This window comes from Procambarus clarkii, chromosome 43 (genome assembly GCF_040958095.1).
Source record: "Procambarus clarkii isolate CNS0578487 chromosome 43, FALCON_Pclarkii_2.0, whole genome shotgun sequence".
NCBI classification, from domain to species: domain Eukaryota; kingdom Metazoa; phylum Arthropoda; class Malacostraca; order Decapoda; family Cambaridae; genus Procambarus; species Procambarus clarkii.
In genome coordinates, this window is record NC_091192.1 from 18088270 (window position 1) to 18111551 (window position 23282).

Consider the following 23282-nt stretch of genomic DNA (forward strand, 5'->3'; position numbering starts at 1 on the left):
ACTCTTATTCTTTGAATAATTTTAATGGTACTTCATACTGCTTGCTTTCCAGATGTAGCATTATATGATTGTTGGATGACTTTGGATTACGTGGTGTCTGGTGGCCAGTCATACTCGTGATTGGTTGATCCATAGTCTTTGTTATATCCTGTGTTTCCACCTTATTCTCATCCCTACAGGAGAGTTTTCATTCAGGCAGATGACCCCCTTTGGTACCCCTGGTACTTTGGTCTGTCTTCGGGTCAAGTACACCCATATCTTTGCAACCCGAACATAGCAGAATATAGAGGGCCAAAGTTCTTCTCGCATGGACTATGCTGTAAGGTTGGGACCCCTACAAGCAGTTCTCGTCATTAATTGACGCTTTGCACCCCCTACGCGTCGGTCAGAGATATGATACTTACACAGGTAGGGAGTTAACATTCTTTTCCAGAGAACAAAGATTGTTAATTCTGCAAGTTCTATCTAGTTTTAGTAGGAAACCTCTTACCTTTGTTCTCGTCATTTAAAGACAAGGTAAGAAATCCCTACATTTTTTGGACTACCTTCAAGATAATTGTCTCACAATTAAAGTAGGATCCCTCTTGACCTTACCGTCGTCATATAGAGTGCCAAGTACAAGATTCCCTACTTCCTTGAAACACTTAGTTTCATTTTTTATCATGATTGTAACCTTAACTATTTAAGTTTAAACAGGACAGTTTACTGTTGCCACATCATCCTGTCACTCTGACATTTCATATATTGGTACATCCACCTGGGTTTTCTCTTGCATATATTTGCTATAATTCACCATGTTTCGTCTTTCCACATTTAGACAGAATCCAAACGATGAAGTGAGCACACTACATCGTGCCACCAAGGCAGAGATGCTGACTCTAGTAAATGAGAACAACCTTACGGCCCCACATGGAGCCACTAAAAGTGATTTACACAATCTCATTATGCATTATCTATTGGATAATGATGTTATTACAGCAGATTTTCCCATGAACAATACTTAACTGCAGACAAGAACACCTTGGCAGCCATGAAATTGAAGCTAGAACTCGCTAACGCCGAACGAGATCGTCTGAAGGAACAAACTGCTCTGCAGAGAGAAGCTCTTCAGCTCCAGAAAGAACAAGCTGCCCTACAACGTGAGCAGGTTCTCTTCCAACGAGAGCATGATCAGGAACTGCTAGAGTTAAAAGAACAAGAGCTGGAGATACAATGTGAACATGATAAGAAACAAGCTGCCCTGACTCTAGACAACTGTAGGAGAGAACTTGACTTAGAAACTGTATACCACACTTGGCGCCAACAGCAAAAGCTAACCTTCTAGTACGTTTTAACCTTTCACATGCAATTAAGTTAATGCCATCTTTTATTGAGGCAGAAGTAGATGTCTTTTTTACTTCATTTGAGGCTCTGGCTACCCAACTAAGCTGGCCTCAGGATCAATGGTCAGTACTTCTCAGGTCTAATTTAACAGGTAGAACTGCAATAACACCTATTTTTCTCGTCACATAATTGGGGGCCTGTCCGGGAGCTGAACCCAGGACTTCGCGCACCCCAAGCGAGAATCATACCCCTAGACTTTACTTAAAGTGGTAGCACTTACTTTAAGGTAATCCCTGAACTTACGTCTGTAGGTCTCGATGGAGAGGAGGTAGAGCTACAGTAACTCTCAGTACTATGGCATCCGAAACTGACTACAAAGTATTGAAACAGGCAGTGCTCGATGCCTACCTCCTCTCCATCGAGACCTACATACCTAAGTTCAGGGATTACTTTAAAGTAAGTGCTACCACTTACTTAGAGTTTGCCAATAACAAAAAGAGATATTTTATGAAGTGGTTGGAAGCCACACAAGTCTCCACCTTTACAGATCTCGTCAATCTCATCTTGATGGGAGAATTCCTTAGGCATGTACCTAATCCAATACATCTCTACCTTGCCGACAAGGAAGAAAACGACCTTACCAGATGTGCTCAATTGGCTGACTCCTACAGCCTTATTCACAGAGTACCATCTGATGCACCTTCTAGTAAGTCTACCTGGTCTAGTCCTACACAAGTGAGTACCAGCAATGTGAACTCGTATTGCAAATATTGCAGAACCTATGGACATTCCATAGAAAAGTGTCCTAAGAACAAGGGCATTAGTGAGACTACTAAACCCAAATCAACTCCTCCTAAACCCAGTAAGCCTGTTATGAATATTCATGTTAACTCTTGATCTTGAGCTCTTGAGCGACACGGCTGCTCTACAATCTATTCTTCTGAAGTCAGTTGTACCCAACGTCACCTACTCCGGAGAAACTGTTCTCATCACGGACCTAACTGCTACTACACCATATCCACTTGCCCGAGTTCGCCTGGATTGTCCCTTTATACAAGGTGAAGCCCAAGTCGCCATCCGGGAAAAGCCTTTTCCCATGTCAGGAGCTCAACTTCTCCTGAGCAACGACTTGGCCGAAGGTCAAGAACCTATGAATCTAATTATCATCGACAAACCCCAGGTATGTGACTCAGCAGTGGAAAATCCTGTTTTGCAGTTTGTTAAGGATGAGGTCCCATCTACAGATGATCCTGATGAAGTCTCTCCTCCTATTTTGGTGACGACGTGTGCTCAAGCAGCACTCCTGCAACCAGCTACTCCATCTACTTCAGCTGTCTCTCAAGATTCTCAGATCCTCCTACTGAATCTCACCGTACTGGAGTTCCATAAGTTGCAGAGAGAGGATCCCTCGTTAACATCCTTATTCTTTCAGGCTAAGACACAATCTGACAGTATCCCTGGGTTCTTTGTAGAGAACCAACTATACCGTATATATAGACCCAGCAAATTGAAGAAAGACGATGATTGAGCCACCGTTAATCAACTGGTAGTTCCCTCCAGCCTACGGCCCGACATCTTGCATCTGGCCCATGGACCACTCTTACATTACGGATTTAACAAGACCTACCACGCCCTTAGAGGTATGGTAAGAGATGTCAAAACCTTCGTACAAGATTGTCATACATGTCAGATGGCAGGAAAGCCTAACATGTCTATTCCCAAGGCACCTCTTATTCCTATTCCAGTGCTTTCAGAACCCTTTAGTAAGTTAATAATAGACTGTGTTGGTCCATTACCCAGGACCAGTTCTGGCAACATCTACATAATCACTGTCCTATGTCCAACTACCAGGTTCCCCATAGCAGTTCCCGTAAAGAACATTACGGCTGCCACCGTTGTGAAACAGCTCCTGAAGATCTTTACCCAGTATGGATTACCGAAGGAGATACAGAGTGTTTGTGGCACCAACTTCACCAGTGATCTCTTCAAAAAGACACTGGAGGAATTCCACATAACACAGGTACTGTCCAGCCCCCCTATCATCCTTGCGAGGGGGGGCACATGGACCCCCTGTGGGGGATGGGGGGGACCCCCACCTCTTCCTCCCTTCTGCCCCAATGTCCACACATACCCCTGAGTTCCCACTGACTAATACAACCTCTCTCCCACTCTCACTATCCATGTTCCATCTGCCCCTCTTCCCCCCCACCCCCTCTGTTCTTCTCCCCCCTAACCTCTCAACCTCTGACTCTCAACCTTATGCTACCTCTCAACCCTTCTATGCCTCTCAGACCCTCCCTAATCTTCAAACCCAGTATGCCCTTACTACTCCAGACCTACCTACCCAGGCCCTACCCCATACCTTCATACCTACCTTCCTAGATGCCCAGCTCCCATTCGCCCCCAAGTACCCATCCAGACCTCATTCACCCCCCCCGACACCCCCCCCGACACCCCCCCCCCAAACCACTCCAGCCCCCATTCACCCCCAGAAACCCCCCAGATCCCTCCAGACCCCCAGAGAAAGGGCGAACTCTGGTACCAGAGTTTCCATGAAGAATCTCAAGGTTTAGAACACCAATGCTGATGGGGTATCTAATAAAGCTGAAGAGATAAAAGAAAGATTGAATGAGGCAGATTCTGACATAGTTGCAATAGTGGAAACTAAAATTAATGATATAATCTCGGATGCAATCTTTCCACAGGGTTACCAGGTGATAAGAAAAGAGAGGACACAGAGACAGGGAGGGGAAGTGGCACTCCTAATAAAGCGGAAATGGAAGTTTGAAGACCTAGGAAATCGGGTTACTAATGAGAGCACAAGCTTCATACATGGAACTCTGACAGCAGATGGGAGGAAGATTGTGATCTTCGTAATCTACAATCCCCCACCAAACAGTAGAAGACCCAGACAGGAGTATGATGACAACAACAAGGCATGCACAGATGAACTGCAGAAGGCAGCAACACTAGCCCACAGAATGAGAGCAAAGCTGCTGGTCATGCGGGACTTAAATCATGGAGAGATAAATTGGAAATCAAGGAATCCCCATGGAGGGGACGAAATGTGGGGAGCAAAGTTAGTAGATGTTGTAGACAGAAATTTCCTAACACAACATGTGAAGAAAGACACAAAGAAAAGAGGAGGAAATGCACCGAGCCTATTAGACCTGATTTTCACCCAGAGCGTAAAAGACATCGAGAATTTGGAGCATGAAACGCCTCTAGGGGCCAGCGACCATTGTGTCCTTGTATTTGACTACATGATGGAATTCAAACTTGTGACCATGTGACAAGAGGTCTGGGAAAGGAGAGTTGACTACAGGAAAGGGGACTACAGGAGGATAAGGGACTATCTGGGAGAAGTGCAGTGGGAGGAAGAAATTAGAGGAAAAACAGTCCAAGGTATGATGGACCTGGTCATACGAAAATACTAGGAGGCCGAAGAGAGATTTATACCAACAGTAAAGGGAAAAAATAAGAGGGAATATAATCCATGGTCTAATAGTGCCAGGAAGCAAAAATGGCCAGCAGGCGGGAGTGGAGGAAGTACAAAAGACAACGGACAGAGGACAACAGGATCAGATGCAACAGAACTAGGAACGATTACATTAACATAAGACGAACATCGGAAAGGAACTATGAGAACGATATTGCAATCAAAGTGAAAAAGCAACCTAAATTACTACACAGCCATTTAAGAAGAAAAATGTCGGTGAACGACCAAGTGACAAAACTAAGGAAAATAGAGGGGGCATATACTGAAAGTGACAAGGAAATCTGTGAGGCACTGAACGCCAGCTTCCATGGAGTGTTCACAACCTAGCCTGAGCAGCTCCCATTGTTAGAAGAGATTACCCTAGATGAAAGACTATCAGATATAGAGGTGGCAGCAGAGGAGGTAATGAAACAGATGACAACACTGGATGCAACTAAAGCGGTTGGACCGTGGATACTAAAAGAAGAATCGCAGGCCCTCAGCGTGCCTCTGGCAAGGATCTTTAATGAGACACTTATGTCGGGAGAATTGCCCAGTTGCTGGAAGAAGGTAAATGTCGTACCAATTTTCAAGAAAGGCGATAGAGAGGAGGCACTTAACTGTAGACCTGTATCACTGACAAGCATCCCCTGTAAAATACTTGAAAGAATAATTAGGCTATGACTGGTTGCACACCTGTTAGGTTTGTGAACATCAACATGGGTTCTGGAAAGGGAAATCGTGCCTAACAAACCTCTTGGAAATCTATAAAAAATAACGAGGATAGGACAGGACAGAGATGGTTGGGCAGACTGCATATTTCTGGACTGCCAAAAAGCCTTTGGTACAGTACCGTACATGAGACTGCTGTTCAAACTCAAGAAGCAGGTGGGGTGGGAGTAAAGGCCCTAGCATGGATAAGGAACTACCTAACAGGAAGGAGCCAAAGAGTTACAGTAAGGGGCGAGAAGTCGGACTGGCGAACAGTAACGAGTGAAGTACCTCAAGGATCGGTGCTAGGACCAATTCTATTTCTAGTATATGTTAACGACATTTTTACAAGAGTTGAGTCCTACATGTCGATGTTCACGGATGACGCAAAGTTGATGAGAAGAGTTGTGACAGATGAGGACTGCAGGATCCTCCAAGAGGACCTGAACAGGTTGCCGAGATGGTCAGAGAAATGGCTACTTGAGTTCAACACGAGCAAATGTAAAGTTATGGAAATGGGACTAGGTGATAGGAGACCAAAGGGACAGTACACAATGAAGGGGAACTGCCTACCTGTGACGACGCGAGAAAGAGACCTGGGCGTGGACGTAACACCTAATCTCTCTCCTGAAGCACATATAAATAGGATAATGACAGCAGCGTATTCTACACTGGCAAAAGTTTGAACATCATTCAGAAACCTAAGGAAGGAGGCATTTAGGGCGCTTTACACTGCCTATGTGAGGCCAGTCTTAGAGTATGCCGCCTCATCATGGAGTCCCCATCTGAAGAAGCATATAAGGAAACTGGAAAAGGTTCAGAAGTTTTCAACGAGACTCGTCCCAGAGTTGCGAGGGATGGGATATGAGGAGCGCCTGTAGGAACTGTGCCTTACGACACTAGAAAAAAGAAGGAGGGGGGAACATGATAGGAATGTATAAAATACTCAGGGGGAATGACAGAGTGGACATAGATGAAATGTTCACACGGAATAGTAACAGAACGAAGGGACATGAGTGGAATCTGGAAACTCAGATGAGTCACAAAGATGTTAGGAAGTTTTCTTTTAGCGTGAGAGTAGTGGAAAAATGGAATACACTTAAGGAAGAGGTTGTGGAAGCAAATACTATTCATCATATTAAAATTAGGTATGATAGGGAAATAGGACCGGAGTCATTGCTGTAAACATCCGATGCTCGAAAGGCGGGATCCAAGAGTCAATGCTCGATCCTGCAGACACAAATAGGTGAGTACATACTGTGACGGTAACGCGTTGGTGTTCGGCTGTTTAAGGCTAGGGGTATGGCCTCGTCACATAGTTATAAAAAAAATAGAAAAACTGGAACTTCGTCTGTGGTAAGGTAAGGAGAAGACACACAAAACACAAGTAAACTTTAACAATGAAATTTTAATTACGTTAAATAAATCAAAACATGAAAATAATGCACAAACAAATTCTTATAAGAAAATCAATCAATCAAAATAATAAGAATACTTAAATGACACAATGAAAAGTTACGTTAAGGCAAAATAACAAGAAGTGCAATACAAAAGGTAAGTGGGAGGTGCTGGAATATTGGCTTAAAGCCACCACCTCTCTCAGTACACGCTAACGTCTAGCTGGGAGGAGTGCTGGCTACGAAAGCACTGAACATTCTGAGGACTGATGTTGGGGCGACCCCAGACATCAGGTAGTATTGGGGGGGGCGAGGCAGGTGCAGCCAGACCGGCGACCAATCAGCGGAGCCGTAGCGATCAACGGGTAGTTTGGTGGTTGGAGTTCGAACAGGTGGCTGGCTGCATACGTTTCTGCTCACCCTGGCAAGCCTTGCTGGTGTTGTTGTCGTTGTTGGACATTTCTTCCATAGTCTTTTTATATAATTGTGAAGACGTAATTATGGAGGGAAGAGCAGGCTCAATCTCTTGAAGGAGATTATCGTCACAACTCTCCCCCGAAGCCTGCGGTTCTGGAAGAAGTACGTCGTTATGTGGTGGAGTAATGGATGGAGTTGCTTCTACTTCATAAACTCTGGAGAGATCATGGGCTAAGATGTTGTCAGACTCTTGGTATAGCGTGTCTCCAGGTTGAATTTCTGCAGGTAGCAAGCCCATAGTAGAAGACGTTGAGATGAGAAGTGGGCGTGCTGCAGGAGGTGTAGGGTGGTGTGGTCCGTATTGATGGTGGACCGAGCACTTTTCAGGTGTGGAGTGAAGTGCTGAAGCTTCAGGATGAGGAAGAGTAGCTCCTTGCCAATTGTTCCGTCGTTCCTTGTAGCAGTAGTCGCTGACAGGTGTATTCTTCTCGCCTCGTTGCTGCATCACGACACCACCATCGTCGGTACCATTGGCGTCGACATGGAGGATGTAGGGCTTATCTGACGAGGTGAGAGTGGAATTAGAAGAGGGCATAGGAGCACGAGTATTATCCTGAAAGCATTTGGGAAGATCATTAAGGATTTTGGAATTAGAAAGCGCCGACTCCTTGTCAGTGCTTTCGGGAGAAGAAGCCGGGATGGTCTCACTGTGGATGTAGGGTTCTGTGAAGGTAGAACAATTAATCAAGACAGTGGGAGGAGTACCATTATATTGCTTCAGGAGGTTGACGTGGCACAGCTGGGTCTTCCGCCGCCTATCTGGAGTCTCTATGACGTATGTGTTGTTGTTTCTGCACTCTTTGACGCAGTAGGGTCCTGAAAATTTGTTTTGTAAAGGTGAACCTGGGATAGGAAAATAGGCAAGGACGAAGTCTCCCGGCTTGAATTTTCTTACTTTGCTGGTCTGGTCGTAATGAGTCTTCATTCTCACCTGGGCTTTCAATAGATTATCATGGGCAAAGCGGTGGACTCTCTCTAGAATGTGCTGAAGGTTTTGAAGAAACTGGGGCACATTCTGATGCTCACTGAAGGTGGCATCTCTGAGAGAGTCTTTGAAAGCCTTAAGGGGAGTACGGCACTTACGGCCGTAGAGCATCTCATAAGGAGATACTCCTAGGGACTCATTGGGGAGACTTCTGAAAATACACATTATTAGGTCAATCTGCTTATCCCAATCCTTCGAGGTTTCACTACAAAACTTTTTCAAGAGTGCTTTGATGGTCTGATGACTACGTTCAAGAGAACCCTGTGAAGCAGGATGATAGGGGCTGGACAATACCTGTTTGATGTTGAACTCCTCCAGTGTCCTTTTGAAGAGATCACTGGTGAAGTTGGTGCCACAGTCACTTTGAATCTCCCTGGGAAATCCGTATTGAGTGAAGATCTTCAGTAGATGTTTGATAACCGTAGCAGCCGTGATGTTCTTCACTGGAACTGCTATGGGAAATCTGGTGGTAGGACACAGGATGGTTAGGATGTAGGCGTTACCTGAACTGGTCCGAGGTAAAGGACCAACACAGTCTATTATGAGTCTGTGGAAAGGTTCCGCAGGCACCTGTATGGGAATCAGTGGTGCTCTGGGAATGGAGACGTTCGGTTTGCCTGCCATCTGACATGTATGACACTGTTTTACGTACTGTTTGACGTTGTTTACCATACCTGGCCAGTAGTAGTCTTGACGAATCCCATGGTAAGTCTTGTTGAAGCCGTAGTGGGAGAATGCTCCGTGGGCCAGGTGTAGAATAGTGGGCCGCAGGCTGGTGGGAATCACAAGTTGTTCGGTGTTGGCCCAATCGTCCTCCTCCTTCAGTTTATTGGGTCTATATCTGCGGTAGAGCAAGTCGTTCTCTAGGAAGAACCCAGGAATACTGTCGGGTTGAGTCTCAGCCTGGAAAAACAATGGTGTTAAAGTAAGATCTTCCCTCTGCAACTTACGGAACTCCAACTTGGTCAGATGCGGGGGTAGTTTCTGAGGGTCTTGAGGGACAGCGGTAGCAGTAGAGTCAGCTGGCTGTGGACGTGCGGCTTGTGTACGGGTGGTCACGAGAACCGGAGGAGAAACTTCACTCTCTTGAACCTCTGCTGGAACATACTCAAGAATAGGATTTATTGGCACAGAGTTACACACCTGGGGTTTGTCCATGACGATCAGGTTGGTCGGTTGCAGGTCTTCTGCCAAGTCGTTGCCTAGGAGAAGTTGCACTCCAGGCATGGGAAAAGGCTTTTCCCTGACGGCGACTTGGACTTCCCCGTTCACGTAGGGACAATCCAGGTGGACTCTGGCGAGAGGGTATGGAGTGGTAGCAGTGAGGTCAGTGATGAAGACTGTTTCCCCGGTGTAGACTATGTTGGGCACAGCCGACTTCAAGATGATCGATTGTAGAGCCGCTGTGTCCCTCAAGATCTTCAATTTGAAACGTCCCTCCGGATTTGAACCGTTGGCAGAGACAGTTCCAGTATACAGGTGGTTACTGAAAAGAGAAAGATCATTAACATCAACACCAACATTCATCACAGGCTTACCGGACTTAGGAGGAGTTGGTTTGGGTCGTTGTTGGTCAGTGGTTCCCTTGTATTGAGACTTACCACACTTGTCTATGGTATGTCCATAGAGTCTACAATACTTGCAGTACAGTTGTGAACCAGCTTGATCGGGGCTCACCTTCTCGTAACTGTACCACGACTTCTTACTGGAGGATGGTTCAGGTGTCAGCCGGTGGATGAGGCTGTAAGTGTCAGCCGACTTAGCACACTTCAGGTAGTCGGTTTCTTCTTTATCTGCTAAGTAGAGGCGGACAGGAGGCGGCACACGTCTCAAGAATTCTTCAACAAGCATCAGGTTGACGAGTTCTGTAAAAGTAGAGACATGTGCTGCTTCCAGCCATTTCATGAAATACCTCCGTTTCGTGTTAGCAAACTCGAGGAAGGTAGTGGTACTTGCCTTCAGGTGGTCACGGAATTTCCTTCTATAACTTTCAGTAGAGAGGAGGTAGGCGTCCAACACTGCTTGTTTCAGAGTGTAGTAGTCATTCTCAGACGCCAAAGTACTGAGTGTGACTGCAGCTCTACCTGTAAGATGGACTCTGAGAAGTGTTGCCCATTGGTCGACAGGCCAACTGAGTTGATTAGCAAGGGTTTCAAAGGTGGTAAAGAACACATCAACTTCTGCTTCTACAAAGGATGGCATTAACTTACTTGCATGTGATATATTAAAACTGACGGGAAGATTGGCAGTAGCTTGTTGGCGTTGAGTGAAGTGTGAAGTTTCCAAGGCGATTTCACGTTGACGACACTCTAGAGCCAGAGTTGCTTGTTGCTTGTCATGTTCGCGTTGTATTTCCAACTCGCGTTGTTTGGTTTCAAGCTGTAAGCGTTCCCGCTCCTGGAGTGTTTCAAGCTGTACTCGTTCACGTTCACGGAGTAATGCGACCTCGCGTTCGTGTTCTTCCCTCCTCAAAGCAGCTTCGCGTTCTTGTTCGTCTCTCCTCAAAGCAGCTTCGCGTTCTTGTTCTTCTCTTCGTATGGCAGCAGCTCGTTCTTGTTGTTCGAGGGCTTCCCTTTGCTGCTCACGTTCAATCTTGGCCAGCTCTAGTTTGAGTTTCAGCGTTGCCAAATCAGTTTTATCTGCAATATAGTAAGTTTCATGAGTTTCAGAGTCTATCTTACCTTGCTCTAAATAGTAATCCAGCAACAGGTTGTGTAGGTCATTTTTGTTGGCTTGGTAGGGAACTTCTAGTTGATACTCATGTGCAAGAGTTTGTAATTCAGTCCTCTTGGCACGACTTAAAGTCCCTATTTCACCTGCTGGATTTGCACGGAAAGTTTGGAGACGAAACATGGTGAAATTAGCAAATAAAGGTACACGAATGTTCAATAATGAAATGTCAGAAACAGGACAACGTGGCAACTGGCACCTATCCTGTGTGATCTTTAACAATTAACGTTAAGTGAAAGATATTAAATGATTAAATTAAATCAAGGGCGCAGGAAATCTTGTACCCGGTACTCATGTAAGAGAATAAGGGCAAGAAAATCCTACTAACAAATTAAACAAAGTTTCGAAAACAAATGAAACAGTTAAATGCTTCAAAAGTAAAATTGGTAGTCCAAGGATGTAGGCATACCTTGCCAAGTCTCTAAAGGACATAAAGCAAGTTTTTCCTACTGAATTTAATATGATACTTACAGAATTAGCGAACTTTTGTGCTCTGAAAAAATAAGCTAATTCCCTACCGTTGTATGTATCATCATCTCTGACTGACGTGTAGGGGTGCGAGGTGTCAACTGGTGACGAGAACTGCTGCTGAGGTCCCAATTCAGCAACTAAAGTTCGAGCTAGAGGAACTATGGCCCTCTTTATCCTCCTACAGTCAGATTGCAGAAGATTGGGTACTCTTGACCCGGGGCAGACCACAGTACCAGGGTACCAATATGATGATCTGTCAGAATGAGAAATATTCAAGGGACATAGATGGTAAATACGAGTAATAACAAGGAGGGAGAGATGACCAATTAAGAGTATGACTGCGGCCTACAGTCACCACGTAATCCAAAGTTGTCTCACCTTCACTATATGTTACTCTCGTAATGCACAATACACCGCACCTTATAAAAAATGAAATTGAATGAAAAATAGTAAAGCTACGTTAACAAAGTTAAATACGCTTACCATAAATTACCACTTGGCACCAGTACCTGAGTGAAGCTCCTAGGACAGGCCCCCATATAACTTGTGACGGTAACGCGTTGGTGTTCGGCTGTTTAAGGCTAGGGGTATGGCCTCGTCACATAGTTATAAAAAAAATAGAAAAACTGGAACTTCGTCTGTGGTAAGGTAAGGAGAAGACACACAAAACACAAGTAAACTTTAACAATGAAATTTTAATTACGTTAAATAAATCAAAACATGAAAATAATGCACAAACAAATTCTTATAATAAAATCAATCAATCAAAATAATAAGAATACTTAAATGACACAATGAAAAGTTACGTTAAGGCAAAATAACAAGAAGTGCAATACAAAAGGTAAGTGGGAGGTGCTGGAATATTGGCTTAAAGCCACCACCTCTCTCAGTACACGCTAACGTCTAGCTGGGAGGAGTGCTGGCTACGAAAGCACTGAACATTCTGAGGACTGATGTTGGGGCGACCCCAGACATCAGGTAGTATTGGGGGGGGGGCGAGGCAGGTGCAGCCAGACCGGCGACCAATCAGCGGAGCCGTAGCGATCAACGGGTAGTTTGGTGGTTGGAGTTCGAACAGGTGGCTGGCTGCATACGTTTCTGCTCACCCTGGCAAGCCTTGCTGGTGTTGTTGTCGTTGTTGGACATTTCTTCCATAGTCTTTTTATATAATTGTGAAGACGTAATTATGGAGGGAAGAGCAGGCTCAATCTCTTGAAGGAGATTATCGTCACAATACACACACACACACACACACACACACACACACACATACACATACACATACACATACACATACACACACACACACACACACACACACACACTTAAGGCTGACATGGAGGGCCCTTAAGGTTAAACCCTCCTCAGGATACAACCCCCGCAACAGTCCACAAGGAAGGTCTAACTTCCTTGTACCTATTTACTGCTAGCTGAAAAAAGAGTCATTAGATGAAAGGAAACGCGGCCAACTATTTATGTCCCAATAGGATTCGAAGCCATGTTTCCCTGCAACCGAGAACGAACCCAACTATACTGCCGAGACGCTATATTTATTAATAAGGCTATTAGAAAGGTTATGAAAACTGACTGGTTGTTAGTTTAATTCATTCATTACGTACCGCCATAACCATCCGGAGAGGGCTGGTGGGAAAGGTTACAGTGGCACACTATGGGCTCACCAACTCAACCACAAAATCCATTTAACTGAGTAAGTTACGGCTTATATTATTAAGAAGTTAGAAGCATGTTTACAGATAATTGAACTAACATGACCGTGACCTCAAGTGGCCCTAACACGATGAGTTGGAGATTGTTACTTGAGCCAGTACCTCGTACCCATCCTCCCCCCCCATCCCCATCCTGAGGGGGGGGCGGGGAAAATGTTACAATCACATACATACACAACCTACAGTTTGCAAACTCGTGTTAAATAGCACAAATTTATGTTAGTAGGTTTTTTAATTTAAATGAAATACTTGCAGACTTTTATTTAACATTTGTCTCTCTCTAAATACATTGTTTTGTTAGCATTCCATCAGCTATGAAGGTGTGCGATTAATTGGGTTGACAGTTTACACTTGACCAGGTCTACGTCGCTGGCAATGTTAACTCCCAGAGACACTTATACTCGAGTCTTTGCCGAGCAGTAGAGGTGAGGAATGATCATCTTCACTTGATGATACTTGAGACGAGAGACATCTACAAGTCTGCTAACTTTATTAGATGATCCGTAGACATGTTGCTCTTCTTGCATGGTAGTATGAAGATGATGAAATGGCCAGTGTATATTTTACCTCAGATCTACAATGATTTATTGTAGATCTGAGGTAAAATTTAAAAAAAGATTTATTGTATTTATTATTATTAATAATAAAAATAATATTGGATTGCCTGAGAATAACATTATTATTATTCTCAGACAATCCAATCTATAGGTCATCCAAGGATATAGTGGGCTCCTCTGAAGGCATATTCCTTGACTAACCTATCGGCTCTCAGACGCCAACATAAGATGACATACACATAAAATGGACTGAGTTACCATCATGAATAATTGTATTGAATCTGTCCAACTTCAGAAACACGCATGTTTCAATTATACCTTAAACAATTGAGCGTAATAAAGGCTGATAAAGAATCGCTTACAATAAATGTGTTTTGGAGACTTGTACACATTTGAGTGCCAGAAGTATGCGCCATCTCCCATTGTCAAGACAACTGCGCATCCCCCTGCACCAGTGGGTGGTGTTGAGACCGGCAGTGTACAATGTTTGAGAGGGGGGGGGAGGAAAGCAACTCCGTGAACAGAGTACCTGAGACACCACCTGCACTACTAGGGTACCCTGAGCATCCACCTGCACTACTAGGGTACCCTGAGCATCCACCTGCACTACTAGGGTACCCTGAGCACCCACCTGCACTACTAGGGTACCCCGAGCACCCACCTGCACTATTAGGGTACCCTGAGCACCCACCTGCACTACTAGGGTACCCTGAGCACCCACCTGCACTACTAGGGTACCCTGAGCACCCACCTGCACTACTAGGGTACCCTGAGCACCCACCTGCACTACTAGGGTACCCTGAGCACCCACCTGCACTACTAGGGTACCCTGAGCACCCACCTTCACTACTAGGGTACCCTGAGCACCCACCTGCACTACTAGGGTACCCTGAGCACCCACCTGCACTACTAGGGTACCCTGAGCACCCACCTGCACTACTAGGGTACCCTGAGCACCCACCTGCACTACTAGGGTACCCTGAGCACCCACCTGCACTACTAGGGTACCCTGAGCACCCACCTGCACTACTAGGGTACCCTGAGCACCCACCTGCACTACTAGGGTACCCTGAGCACCCACCTGCACTACTAGGGTACCCTGAGCACCCACCTGCACTACTAGGGTACCCTGAGCACCCACCTGCACTACTAGGGTACCCTGAGCACCCACCTTCACTACTAGGGTACCCTGAGCACCCACCTGCACTACTAGGGTACCCTGAGCACCCACCTGCACTACTAGGGTACCCTGAGCACCCACCTGCACTACTAGGGTACCCTGAGCACCCACCTGCACTACTAGGGTACCCTGAGCACCCACCTTCACTACTAGGGTACCCTGAGCACCCACCTGCACTACTAGGGTACCCTGAGCACCCACCTGCACTACTAGGGTACCCTGAGCACCCACCTGCACTACTAGGGTACCCTGAGCATCCATCTGCAGCACTAGTATGGTAACCTAAGCCGCCCCCTCCCCCCAACCTGCACTACCAACGATAACCTAAGCCCCCCCCCTGCCCACCATTGCCCACAGTGGCACTGTACCCCCCATCCCTGCCTACCATACCCACACAATAGTGCCAAACCCTCCCCATCCTCCATGGGAGCCCTGTCACCATCTTAGTCATCAGTCTGAACAGGGAGTTATCCCTCGTGCTCCACCGTCGCCGCCACCGCTTCCTCCTCCAGCCCTTATCGCTGCCTTAAAGAAGCGTGCGAGGCCTTATCGTTCCCCAGCCTGCCCATTAATATTTCCCAAGTGAGGCATACAACACTTCTGCTCTCTAGTGGCTCACAACCCCCAGATATTTGGCCATATTTCTGGCTATATTGTGTGATATTTTGGTTTTAGCGTTTTACTCTATTTCTCTCTCATACTCCTGTTTTCTTTGAGACCTTCCTTCTCTTCTAATTCCTTCCTTTCGCTCTGACGTATTCTTAAACATGTATAATGTATACAGTTGCTGCATAATCAAACATGAACATTACCCAGGTTTCACGCTGTTGTTTATGAAGGACGAATGAGAATACATGATTGTTAACACTGTATAAGTGTATGGTCATGTCTGGGGTAGAACATAAACTAGCACACTAAAAAGGTCTGGTCGAGGCTGGTGGATCACTCTGGCGAGAGTCCCAACACGGTGTTATTATCTCGAGCACCACTGATTTATGCATGCACAGCTGTCTTTAATACTCTTGAAACTCTTCCTATGAGCACAAGGAGTGAACGTTCTTGCTGTAGTACCTAGAACATCCAGACCATATTCTCCCTTAAATCCTGCGACGAATTTATTGACGTTCTGAAAACGAGAGAACCCCCGTGGGGTGATGGCTTCTCTTGACGGTGAAAGTCTGTTCACTAACGTTCCAGTGAAAAGGACCATAAACATAACATTGAACTATGTGTATCAACAAGAGCACCTCCCTCCACTCAAGGTACCTCCAACTATCTTACAGGATATGCTGAAGGCGTGCACCGCTGAAGCTCCTTTCCTGTGCTCAGAGGGTAAACTGTACCTGCTGGTTGATGGTGTAGCGACGGCGTCCTCATTGTGGGTCTTGTTCGCCCAGGCATTCATGTCTCATGTTGAATCGTCCATCATGCAGAGGGAAGGGCTCAACCGTAGTAGCTACTGCAGACACGTCGACGACATATTCGTCTTTGTTGACAGCGATAACACTTTGGAGAGTCTTTATTTAAAGCTTCGAGAAGTCTCAGGCTTGAGGTTCACTGTTGAGAAAAATGAAGGAGGAAGGATTCCATTCCTCGATGTTCTCGTTGACGGTAACTCGGATATATTTGTCACTGATGTGTACCGTAAACCAACTGATAAAATGTATGAACGGTAAGAGTGATTGCATTGACAGGTATAAGAGAAGCGTCAGCAATGCACATGTAGGTCGTGCAATACGACCTACATATAAATGCTCTTCTTGGCACCACGACCTTGAACAAATCCGCCAAATTGTTGAGAACAACGATTACAGCAATACAGAATCCGACGAAATCGTAAGAAAACATATCCAAATCAATTTGGTGATCACTTTATGACAAATGAACAAACATAGCATTAGACAATTGACCATGTCTTACAGAGTATTTATGTGACATTCTACATTTCAAATCTTTAGATGTACTAAAGATTTGTACTAAAGACATCTAAAAACTTGAAATGTAGAATTTCGCAACATAAATACTCTAAGACATGGCCAATTGTCTAATGCTTTGTTTGTTCATTTGTCAGAAAATGCTCACCAAATTGATTGGGAGATGGCTTCTTCAATAACAAACTGTAAAATCACTTATAACAGGAACATAATTGAATCTGCTTTATTACAGATTACAGAAGAATGTAATTTGAACATTAGCAGTGGTTTATATAACTTAGATCCATTTTTGATAGATCAATTAAAGGACGATTTGAGTAGGATCATTGATACACATTTGTCTCACTAATTCATTGTAAATATTTGCTATCTTATGCTATTATTATCCATGTGTGGGCCTATTGGTGGATATAAATAGGAGCTGTCTCGTATGGGCCAATAGGCCTTCTGCAGTTCTTATGCGGCTCTTATTTGTATCCACCTAATTCCCATTAATTTTTCATTGTACTTCCCCTCACTTCACCTCTCTCTCCTACCTATATACTTATGTCCAATACTTGACTTGCAAAACGGGAGACATCTCCCGTCACGCAGGGTGCAGCCGCACCTCCACAGATCTCCAGTATCATCTATTGATACTGGTAATGGCTCAAAAGGGCCACCACTTACAGGCTATTCGTGCCCGTGCCACCTTTTGGGTGGCTTAATCTTCATCAATCAATCAATCGACTTGCAAATCATTCCTTCTGAAGACGTATTAATATACGAAAGTACTTAAGGAAATTTCTGTTTCAATTGTTCCTCCATCAAGGTTTTTTTTTCCATCAAGCCCTGTTATATGGGAGAACACGTGGTCCATGCTTAATGCACACACTTGCCTACACTCACACTGTAAAATATATATATATATATATATATATATATATATATATATATATATATATATATATATATATATATATATATATTATTATTAAATATGACCGAAAAAGTAAGATTAATAATTCTAACACGAATTTTCTCAATCTTTCGTACATTACGCTTCACTGTTGGAGGTAAATCAAAAATCAATTCTCCAAAATTCATTTTTATTTCTAGTCTGACGCGACACGGGTGCGTTTCGTAAAACTTATTACATTTTCAAAGACTTTAGTTCACAAATACACAACTGATTAGAACTTACGTATCTCCGATTTTATATCTACATTTGAGTGAGGTGGGAGGGGTGATGTGGCATTAACACAAGACAGAACAAGAGGGGATATTAATAGGGTATTAAAAGTATCAACACAAGACAGAACACAAACAATGGGTATTGAATAGAAGTGTTTGTAGAAAGCCTATTGGTCCATATTTCTTGATGCTTCTATATTGGAGCGGAGTCTTGAGGTGGGTAGAATATAGTTGTGCAATAATTGGCTGTTGATTGCTGGTGTTGACTTCTTGATGTGTAGTGCCTCGCAAACGTCAAGCCGCCTGCTATCGCTGTATCTATCGATGATTTCTGTGTTGTTTACTAGGATTTCTCTGGCGATGGTTTGGTTGTGGGAAGAGATTATATGTTCCTTAATGGAGCCCTGTTGCTTATGCATCGTTAAACGCCTAGAAAGAGATGTTGTTGTCTTGCCTATATACTGGGTTTTTTGGAGCTTACAGTCCCCAAGTGGGCATTTGAAGGCATAGACGACGTTAGTCTCTTTTAAAGCGTTCTGTTTTGTGTCTGGAGAGTTTCTCATGAGTAGGCTGGCCGTTTTTCTGGTTTTATAGTAAATCGTCAGTTGTATCCTCTGATTTCTGTCTGTAGGGATAACGTTTCTATTAACAATATCTTTCAGGACCCTTTCCTCCGTTTTATGAGCTGTGGAAAAGAAGTTCCTGTAAAATAGTCTAATAGGGGGTATAGGTGTTGTGTTAGTTGTCTCTTCAGAGGTTGCATGGCTTTTCACTTTCCTTCTTATGATGTCTTCGATGAAACCATTGGAGAAGCCGTTATTGACTAGGACCTGCCTTACCCTGCAGAGTTCTTCGTCGACTTGCTTCCATTCTGAGCTGTGGCTGAGAGCACGGTCGACATATGCGTTAACAACACTCCTCTTGTACCTGTCAGGGCAGTCGCTGTTGGCATTTAGGCACATTCCTATGTTTGTTTCCTTAGTGTAGACTGCAGTGTGGAAACCTCCGCCCTTTTCCATGACTGTTACATCTAGAAAGGGCAGCTTCCCATCCTTTTCCATCTCGTAAGTGAAACGCAGCACGGAACTCTGCTCAAATGCCTCCTTCAGCTCCTGCAGATGTCTGACATCAGGTACCTGTGTAAAAATGTCGTCAACATACCTGCAGTATATGGCCGGTTTCAAGTTCATGTCGACTAAGACTTTTTGCTCGATGGTACCCATGTAGAAGTTTGCAAACAGGACACCTAGGGGAGAACCCATGGCGACCCCATCTACTTGCTTATACATGTGCCCATCCGGGCTCAAGAAGGGTGCCTCTTTAGTACAAGCTTGGAGTAGTTTCCTCAGAATATTTTCTGACATGTCAAGAGGAGTACAGGCTGGATCACGATACACTCTGTCGGCTATCATTCCGATTGTCTCGTCCACAGGTACGTTGGTAAACAGCGATTCTACGTCCAACGAGGCTCTTATCCCTGTGGCCCGTGTGCCCCGCAGTAAGTCAACAAATTCCTTTGGAGACTTCAGGCTGAAGGCGCAAGGAACATAAGGAGTCAGCAGGCCGTTGAGTCGCTTCGCCAGTCTGTACGTGGGTGTGGGTATCTGGCTAATGATTGGCCGAAGTGGGTTTCCAGGCTTGTGCGTCTTGACATTTCCATACGCATATCCAGGTTTATATTCCCCAATGATCTTTGGCAGGTGGAGTCCGGATTTCTTGGCGTTCACAGTTTCGATCAGTTTGTTGACCTTTGCTTTTAATTCGGCTGTAGTGTCCTTCGTTACCCTTTGGAACTTAGTTTGGTCAGAGAGTATGATGTTCATTTTCGCCAGATATTCGTCTTTTTTAAGAATGACATATATTGGCGACTTGTCACCTCTCCTGACAACTATCTCCTTGTTCTCACGAAGGCTTTTAGCTGCCGCTTTAAGCTCGGGGGACAGTATGGTGCTTCTGTAGTTGCCTCGATTCTTTCCTCCTTCTGCAATAAGTTCTGCTTGTAAGGTATCTTTGGTAGTGACCTTCTTTTGTGTCTCGAGGTCGAATATGTCGTCCAACAGAATTTCCAACTCTACTTTCCGGACCATCTCACTCGGTCTGGACATAACATGACAGTTTATGCCCAGATTTAGGAGAGTGACTTGGTCCTCAGTGAGGTTAATTCCTGCAAGGTTCAGGAAGCCATCTCTTGGTCGTGGAATTGCCATAGGTCCTCCATATAATGTTGTTAGTTTCTTGATAATCCTTGTTTCAGTGCTGAGGTGATGTTGGTCTGTGAGGATGTCGAGGTGTTGTTCAATGCGGGTACGGATACTATGGTCGATGTTGCTATTTCTCCACTCGTTTGTAGCATGAAGTAGTTGCGTTTTGTTGTCTTTGATTTCATTCTCTGCCTTGTATATCTGATCACGAATCAGATTCTGGCGATATTTTATCGTGAAGGCTTGATTCCTTGCTGCTGGATCGTGCGCTTTAATATTAGTATATTTTGGTAGCAGTCTTTCCTGTAGACATATATTATTAAATATGACCGAAAAAGTAAGATTAATAATTCTAACACGAATTTTCTTACTTAAGCTCACTTAAAGTGATCAATACTAATAAAACTTATTAACTGTCACATATATAAAAACTAATTTAAAAATCCATTAAACTACGAGATGAATTTTATAACTACTAAAACAAACCATTCTATTAAACTTACGTGAAGTGATCAGAAGTGAAACTTGATACCTAACACATAGATACTAAACACTATAACAAATATTCATATAAAGAATACAAATCTACAAAAAATGTATATAAAATACAAACAGAATAAACGACAACTATAAAGTACTAACCAAAATCTTATAAAAACTCAAATATTAAATAAAACTAAATACCAAAAAATGTATTATATATCCTAAATAAAAGATTATAATAATGTACAATGTCAAGACTTGAAATAAGTAAGAAAGGGCAAAGACATGGTAAACTAAACAAAATTATAATAAAATTAAACTACCAGAATGAACTATAAATCAAATTACAGGGCCTACTGTGCACTATACAGTGTACAATATACACTGTATAGTGCATTGTAGCTTCACTCAGGTACTGGTGCCAAGTAGTAATTAATGGTAAGCGTATTTGACTTTGGTAACGTAGCTTTTACTATTTTTCATATTCAATTTCATTTCTATATGGTGCGGAGTGTATTGTGCATTACGAGAGTAACATATAGTGAAGGTGAGACAACTTTGGATTGCGTGGTGACTGTAGGCCTCAGTCATACTCTTAATTGGTCATCTCTCCCTCCGTGTTATTACTCGTGTTTACCATCTTTTGTCCCTTGGATATTTCTCATTTTTGACAGATCATCATATTGGTACCCTGGTACTGTGGTCTGCCCCGGGTCAAGTGCACCTAATCTTCTGCAATCTGACTGTAGGAGGACAAAGAGGGCCATAGTTCCTCTAGCTCGAACTTTAGTTGCTGAATTGGGACCTCAGCAGCAGTTCTCGTCACCAGTTGACACCTCGCACCCCTACACGTCAGTCAGAGATGATGATACATACAACGGTAGGGAATTAGCTTTCTTTTTCAGAGCACAAAAGTTCGCTAATTCTGTAAGTATCATATTAATTTCAGTAGGAAAAACTTGCTTATGTCCTATAGAGACTCTGCAAGGTATGCCTACATTCTTGGACTACCAATTTTACTTTTGAGGCAATTAACCGTTTCATTTGTTTTCGAAACTGTTTCATTTGTTTAGTAGGATTTTCTTGCCCTTATCCTCTTACATGAGTACCGGGTACAAGATTTCCTGCGCCCTTGATTTAAATTAATCATTTAACATCTTGTACTTAACTTTAATTGTTAAAGATCCCACAGGAAAGGTACCAGTTGCCACGTTGTCCTGTTTCTGACATTCACTATATAACGGTATATTCGTTGTACATTTATTTGCTAATTTCACCATGTTTCGTCTCCAAACTTTCCGTGCAAATCCAGCAGGTGAAATAGGGACTTTAAGTCGTGCCAAGAGGACTGAATTACAAACTCTTGCACATGAGTATCAACTAGAAGTTCCCTACCAAGCCAACAAAAATGACATACACAACCTGTTGCTGGATCACTATTTAGAGCAAGGTAAGATAGACTCTGAAACTCATGAAACTTACTATATTGCAGATAAAACTGATTTGGCAACGATGAAACTCAAACTAGAGCTGGCCAAGATTGAACGTGAGCAGCAAAGAGAAGCAGCTGCCATACGAAGGGAAGAACAAGAACGTGAAGCTGCCTTGAGGAGAGAAGAACACGAACGTGGACTCGCCCTCCAGGAACGTGAGGTTGCACTACTCCGTGAGCGGGAACGAGTACAGCTTGAAACAAAACAACGCGAGTTGGAGATGCAACGCGAACATGACAAGCAACAAGCGACTCTGGCTCTAGAGTGTCGTCAACGAGAAATCGCGTTGGAAACTTCACACCTCGCTCAACACCAGCAAGCTACTGCCAATCTTCCCGTCAGTTTTAATATATCACATGCAAGTAAGTTAATGCCATCCTTTGTAGAAGCAGAAGTTGATGTGTTTTTTACCACCTTTGAAACCCTTGCTAATCAACTCAGTTGGCCTGTCGACCAATGGGCCACACTTCTCAGAGTCCATCTTACAGGTAGAGCTGCAGTCACACTCAGTACTTTGGCGTCTGAGAATGACTACCAGACTCTGAAACAAGCAGTGTTGGACGCCTACCTCCTCTCCACAGAAAGTTATCGAAGGAAATTCCGTGACCACCTGAAGGCAAGTACCACTACCTTCCTCGAGTTTGCTAACACAAAACGGAGATATTTTATGAAATGGCTGGAAGCAGCACATGTCTCTACTTTTACAGAACTCGTCAACCTGATGCTTGTTGAAGAATTCTTGAGGCGTGTGCCGCCTCCTGTCCGTCTATACTTAGCAGATAAAGAAGAAACCGACTACCTGAAGTGTGCTAAGTCGGCTGACACTTACAGCCTCATCCACCGGCTGACACCCAAACCATCCTCCAGTAAGAAGTCGTGGTACAGTTACGAGAAAGCGAGTACCGAACAGGCTGGCTCGCAATTGTACTGCAAGTATTGTAGACTCTATGGGCATACCATAG

General features: G+C 44.1%; 1 protein-coding gene across 1 annotated transcript; it reads left to right on the top strand.

Annotated features, from left to right (window-relative positions):
• The first annotated feature begins 2912 nt into the window (after window positions 1–2912).
• Window positions 2913–17224, top strand: LOC123756031 (uncharacterized). The gene is made up of 4 exons (XM_045739042.2): window positions 2913–2968; window positions 3124–3343; window positions 16320–16708; window positions 17203–17224. The coding sequence occupies exons 1-4, from the start codon at window positions 2913–2915 to the stop codon at window positions 17222–17224; spliced, it is 687 nt and encodes a 228-aa protein (XP_045594998.2).
• The last annotated feature ends 6058 nt before the right edge of the window (window positions 17225–23282 follow it).